This window comes from Zingiber officinale, chromosome 8B, assembly GCF_018446385.1.
Source record: "Zingiber officinale cultivar Zhangliang chromosome 8B, Zo_v1.1, whole genome shotgun sequence".
Lineage (NCBI taxonomy): Eukaryota > Viridiplantae > Streptophyta > Magnoliopsida > Zingiberales > Zingiberaceae > Zingiber > Zingiber officinale.
The window spans coordinates 83,563,473-83,569,975 of record NC_056001.1 but is presented as its reverse complement, the minus strand read 5'-3'; the positions used below and the strand labels follow the sequence as shown (position 1 = coordinate 83,569,975).

At 45.2% G+C, this 6,503-nt stretch overlaps 1 protein-coding gene across 1 annotated transcript in view; it reads right to left on the bottom strand.

Annotated features, from left to right (window-relative positions):
- Positions 1-5,874: 5,874 nt before the first annotated feature.
- The window catches only part of LOC122014000, a gene marked incomplete at its 3' end in the record, with an annotated part of 50,752 nt that continues 50,123 nt past the window's right edge, over positions 5,875-6,503 (bottom strand). The window contains exon 2 of the mRNA XM_042570199.1: positions 5,875-6,333. Coding sequence (XP_042426133.1) covers positions 5,875-6,333 — 459 coding nt within the window. The remainder of the gene's footprint in view (positions 6,334-6,503) is intronic.

The window sequence follows — 6,503 nt, the reverse complement described above, 5'->3', positions numbered from 1 at the left end:
GTCCTCGTACGGTAGTGGTTTGCCGGTGGTGTCAGTTGGCAGTTTGAATCAAGTTTTGACAATCATCCAGACTTCAAAATGAGTCTGGAGATATGCCTCCATCCGACCTTTCCAGTACCCGAAGTCGTCTCCGGTGAATAGCGGAGGGCGGGCAGTACTATAGCCTTCTTGAAGGGCCATTTCAGTTTTACCTAGAGCAAAAAAATAACAAACAAATGTCCCAGGACTTGGTCCTGGATTAGTAGTGCGGTAGGGAAAAAAATGGACCACGAACTCGGGTGGTGTTGCACCAATTCCGAGAAAAACCGATTCGAGCGAAAAAGAATTATAATATAGCTATGAGGCTAAATTCTAATCGACTCTGAAAAAAATAAATACCACAAAAAAAATATTTTGAATGGTGGTTGCACCGATTCAAAATGACCCCGCTCTGATACTAATTGATGGATCGAAAGCGCTAGAGGGGGGAATATCGGAATCGTAAGATTAAGTAACGCAGCGAAAAAAGTAAAGCAAGCACAGAATGACACAGGGAGTTTACTTCGTTCGGAGCCTGGGACGACTCCTACTCGAAGGCCCGCGATCCTTGATCGCTTTCCGTGGGCAACAACTATAAGCTCGTAAAATATTACAACTGGAATACAGTAGAGATTGCAATAATGTAAAGCTAAAACTAATACCGACAACGAAAGATTAAAGAGCCTGAGCTTCGGGTCGTCGGCGTCGAGTCGTAGCACTTCAAGGTTGTCTAGATGGCAGCACTTCAAAGAAGAAAGCTTAGAAAATGTCTTGTTGTTCTTTGGCTGCACCTCCGACCCTCATTTTATATGACATTCCGGGCGCTTGGACCCCTTCCGGGCGCCTGGAGTGTGACGTGGCCAACCAACCAGGATGCTCCACGTGGCGAAGTCGTGCAGGGGATAAAACTTGGTCCCGGGCGCCCGGACCATCTTCTTCCAGCAGGTTCCTCACCTGCAAACAAAGGTTAGTCCGAGCAAAATACCCTGCAAGACAGCGTTAGAATCTGATAAAACATAGTAAAGAATAAACGACAGTCTCGGGACTGTCCGGGTCTGACTTCGGATTTCCTACCGGAAACCCTAGGTCGACCCGACGCCTACTGTTCCCTCTACGGGGAACGCGTCCTCACCTACTCCCCTCAGGAGAGATTACCTGATGCCAGTCTGGTCCTCCATACCGATTGGACTTTCCGCCTAGGGTTACCATCCCGTAGGACCTAGAGTTACCGCCCCCTATGGTTTTTCTCCACCTAGGGTTACCGCCCCCTAGGACCTAAGGTTACCGCCCCTTAGGGTTTTCCTCCACCTAGGGTTACCGCCCCCTAGGACCTAAGGTTACCACCCCTTAGGGTTTTTCACCTGCCTAACCGCAGCTAGGACTTTCCTGAAACACTCATTCAAACATGTTAGATCACACACTAACTTAACTTTGAATCCTTTGCCATTATCAAAACTAAGATTCGATCGTCGGATGCTTCCTGCACCAACAATGATTTGAGGACAAATCCTTTTCAAGAAGGGGAGAATGATGTATCCCCAAGGGTTAAAGCTACAAAAGATCACTTGTCACCTCCGGAAGGCACAATTACAAGACTTCAGGCAAAACATTTCAATGAAGCACTAAATGAGTTAATCAAAGAACATTGGACAGATTATGAGTAAGAAGAGACCAAGATAATCCCAACTACTAGTCATGGCCTAATCCACATAATCAGGCGTATCCATCCATGACTCAGTCGCGCTTAATGGAAGAACGCTAATAAGCACGGTAACTCATTCATGCATGAAAACTAAAGTATTTTAGATTGCTTACATAAGATATGCGACATTAGGACTCTAATTGTGCATACATTTATTTTATTTTGGGGTCCTAGATAGCTTTCATGGTGCATGAGACATTGGGACTCTAATTATGCATGCATGCATGCATTTTGTACTCTTCCTTATTTACCCCTATTATATAAGGGAGAGACATCATATGAAGTAGCTTAGTTTTGGTGAGATTTGTGTGCTCTCTTAGTTCTTGAAAGGATTTATAAACTTATCGAGTTTACTCTCATGGCGTTCAACCCATCAAAACTTATCACCCTTGGTGTGGCGTTTCCTTTTCCTTTGTAGGCTTGATTCGTGACTGTTCTTGGTTACGGGTCAAGACTCACACCCTTGTCTTCTAGTTCTTGGGGTTCTATCCATCATTGTCTCGGGTTCCATCACATTTGTTTGTGGGGTTCGTATCAGCACCACATGCCATGACCATGCCCTTTGGCATGGTCGTGTGGCAGAGAAAATGAGGGGGGCATTGTTGGGACTTTCGAGCCGTAAAAATCACTTTTTTTGTTGCGAAAACCCCGAAGTCCCATGCCACCGGATCCTTGCGAAGATAAAAATTTCGTGTACATGTTTTCTAACCTAGATCTACTCTAGATCTACATGGTAGAGATTTATACCTTTGATGCGAAGCCCTTCACTTATCCCGCTCATCCAAGAAGATGTCGGATCTCAAGGGTGTCAAGTGAACACCCCTCTATGTGTATCCACACGAACACTTAGGTGGAGAAAAACCTCTTAAGTGTGCTAGCACTCAAGGAGGTTTCAGCCAAGGTGGAGGAGAGGGAGAGCAAGAAGAGAGGAGGAAGAAGATGAAAATCAATTGCCTTGAATTAGCATACAAATGCACTAATTTCACCTTTTTAAGTGGTCGGCCACTTCATGGTGGTTTGTAACCTCCATGGGATACCAAGGGTCACAACTCTTGGTCTCCCTCATGAGGTGGCATACCATGAAGTAGTCTTGATGATGTGGCACATCATTATTGGCCCACTCTATGCCAACTCACAAATGAGGTGGCATTGGTCAAGTCAAACTTGACCTTTCATCTTCCCTTCTCAAGTAAAGCCAAACTTGACCTCTTCTCTCCCATGGTTGATCAAATCTAACCATTTGATTCAAGCCAACTTAATTTAATGAATCTATATTCATTGAATTAAATTGATTGTCACGCCCCAGAGGAGTCCCTATCCGAAGAAATTTCGGCAACATCTCCCCTGTACGGCGGACAATCTGAAACTTCTACATAACACATATACCTCAGCCACAGGCGGCTGGAATAATAACAATAACTAAAAATAATCACCACGCAGTTTATATAGATATTCAGCCTCTGGCAGTCACAACCACGTAGTTAATAATAGTAATCACAAACAATAGTACTCTGACTCGAAATCCACCCTACTCAACTACACTCGTAAAAATCAAATCCGACGAACTCACCTCTTCTGCCGTCCAGGCAGACATGTAGTAGAATAAAATCCAAATCATACCAAAAGTCCATCAAACGGAAGGATTCCATACAATATCCATATGTAAAATCCAAAACAAGACTAAAACAAAGTCTGATAGAGAAAAGCTAAAATTAAATAACAACTCAAAACCAGCAGATGGGGACCAGCGACTGGAACTGCTTCGGACAGCCTCAACCTGAAAATATATCAACAATGGAAGCGGGGTGAGTCCAACACTCAGCAGGTACAACTGAGATGCATAATAAAACAAATAACAGACCACTAATCATGCGTACAATCTCCTGAATACGAGAAGGATAAATGCAACCGAAACGAAATCAGGAGATAACTGTACTAACCGGGATCAAAGTACAAAGGTAACAGGGTCGTCAGACCGGGGAAGTCATAATCCTGTATGCATGTCAATCATATGCATCCATATAAATGCAGCAAGTAAATGCAGCAATCACAAACAATAAATGCAATAAATGCATATGGTGACCGTGCACTCTGACATCACTGCTCCTGATGAGCGACCGAGTGGACGGGATGCTGTCGGAGTACTCCTGTACTCTGACCCCAAATCATAAATGGGGGAGCTCAATGCTCTCATCTCTCGGTACACGATGACGGGGAGGATATCTCTGCCGGCTACCACGCTGAGTCATCTGACCAACGGAGCCAAACAGAGTCCACCATCTGCCGGCTACCACGCTGCTACACTAAATGCCAGCGGAGCCAAACAGAGCGGAATTGACTGCCGGCTACCACGCTGAGTCACCTGACCAACGGAGCCAAATAGCAGAACCGCCACACACCTGCCTGATATACCACTAATCCATGGGTGGTGGTGTGTGCAGTACATGTAACTAGCGATGGGCTTAACAATAGTGGAGCCGACAATCGCACAGCATGCAATCATGATGCATGACACTAAGCATGGCAATCTCATGAATAATATAGTAATGACCATATAAATAATACAAAGTGTGTACCACTGGAAGATGTATCAGATAGAAGGTACACAAATCAGATAGGGCATCAAATAAACCCTAGATCCAGAAGATAACATAGCATGTGGTTGGGTCACTACCTAAAGCATATATGATCAGGTAAATAATATGCAGTGCAGAATAAATAAACAAGCAACCATGTAACTATCATGTAGTGACCAACCGAAACAAAATGATTACACAATCACTGCTATATGTTAAACATATTATTATGCATATCAAAGACATAAGTCAAAGTACCCGCCTCCAATAGGAAAATAAGATCAGTCCGGTCCAACTCGGACGTCGAGATGCTCATCTCGAATCAAAGTCCTGTAATAAACCGTATAGTTTAGCTAAATTTAAATATAAGCAAATAGCTAAACTAATTTCTAATCCACTGACCAGTTAGGGTTAGTTTCATTAACCCCAATTACACCGTTATATACCTTCTAAACCTAAATCAATAATTATTGCTAACACACTAGCAATAATCTACCACAAAGATCAAAACCCTAAATCTTACCTCAATTCACAGTCAAAGCTGATTGCTACAGGATGAGGTAGCTGCTGGAAACCCTCCACTGAGGTGGTCAAAAACCTAACAAAATGTATAAAATCAGATCCCAATTTCACACTAGCAGCTTACCCTTGACCGGAAATGGAAGAAACCCACCATATAGGGGTGAACCAGGGTATCAACAACGACTTTGGGTCGAATCTGATGGCCCACTACAGTGCTAGGGCTCGGTTGTACTGGCTTCGTGCGGAAAGTAGGAACTCGGCCGGTGGCAGATTAGGGCAGAGAGGAACAGCCGGCGCTAGACTCGGTTGCCGGCACAAAGGAGGCGACCGTCGGCACTACTCCGGCAGCGTTGGCTAGGGCTGAGGAGAAGCGGTAGAAAAGTAGAAGGGCAGCACGAAACTATTGGCTGTGAGGGTCGCTGGCAGCACAGAGGGGAGAAAGCTCGGCACTGTACTGCAAGGTGACACCGTGGAGATGGGTGTCGCTGGAGTCGGGGCAGAGGCTAGGGCACCGGCGATTGGGGTCGGCGTCGGCTTCTGTGGTGAAGAAAAGGAAGAAAGCTTGGGAGAGAAGAGGAAGAAGGGATCGGGAAGAAAGAGATCAGTAGAGGGAGAGGAGAGGCTTTAATCGCGGCGGAGAGGGCGGCAGTTAGGGCACAGGTTGCGGCGGGGAGAGAAGAGGGGCGCGCGGGGTGGCTCGACAAGGAAGAAATGGCGACAAAAGAAAATGAAAAGAAATAAAGAAAATAAAAGGAAAAGGATATATAAATATAATCTTTTCCTCACTTAAATCGGGTAACCTAAACAGGCTTTTTCCCGGCCCCGTTCTTGTCCCCGTTAACTCGTCCATACGAGCTCCGAAAAATTCCCAAAAAATTTCCAAAAATTCTGGAAAATTCCCTTATTAAAAATCGTATATTTTCGGTATTTTACATTCTCCCCCACTAATAAAAATTTGGTCCCCAAATTTCATTATCTACCATCAACAAATACTAACAATAGGTAAAGCGTATAAATGCTGAACGGTAAACTAAATCACATACCTCAAGTGAAAAGATGAGGATATCGAGCTCGGATCGTATCCTCAAGCTCCCATGTAGCCTCCTCGTTTGAATGATGCTGCCATCCGACTTTAACCAGCCGGATGGTCTTGTTCCGCAACTGACGCTCTTTTCGGTCGAGAATCCGTACCGGAATCTCCTCATATGTAATATCAGGCTGAACTGGAACTGGAATATCAGCCAGTACATGCGTCGAGTCAAGTACGTATCTCCTCAGCATAGATACGTGAAATACATCGTGAACGCCTGACAGGGACGGTGGTAGTGCCAGTCGGTAAGCTACTGCTCCGATCCTCTCCAAGATTTCGAAAGGACCAATATACCGCGGAGCTAGCTTACCTCTGATGCCAAATCTCTTCACCCCTTTCGTGGGTGAAACTCGTAGAAATACATGGTCGCCAACAGAGAACTCTAGTGGTCTACGTCTCCGATCAGCATAACTCTTCTGGCGGTCCTGCGCCTCTGACATCCTCCGTCTGATAGTACGGATCAACTCTGCATCCTGCTGAGCTCTATGAGGTCCCAACAACTGGGCCTCTCCAACCTCATCCCAGAGGACGGGTGTCCGACAAGGTCTACCATACAACGCTTCAAACGGTGCCATCTGGATAGCCGAATGAAAGC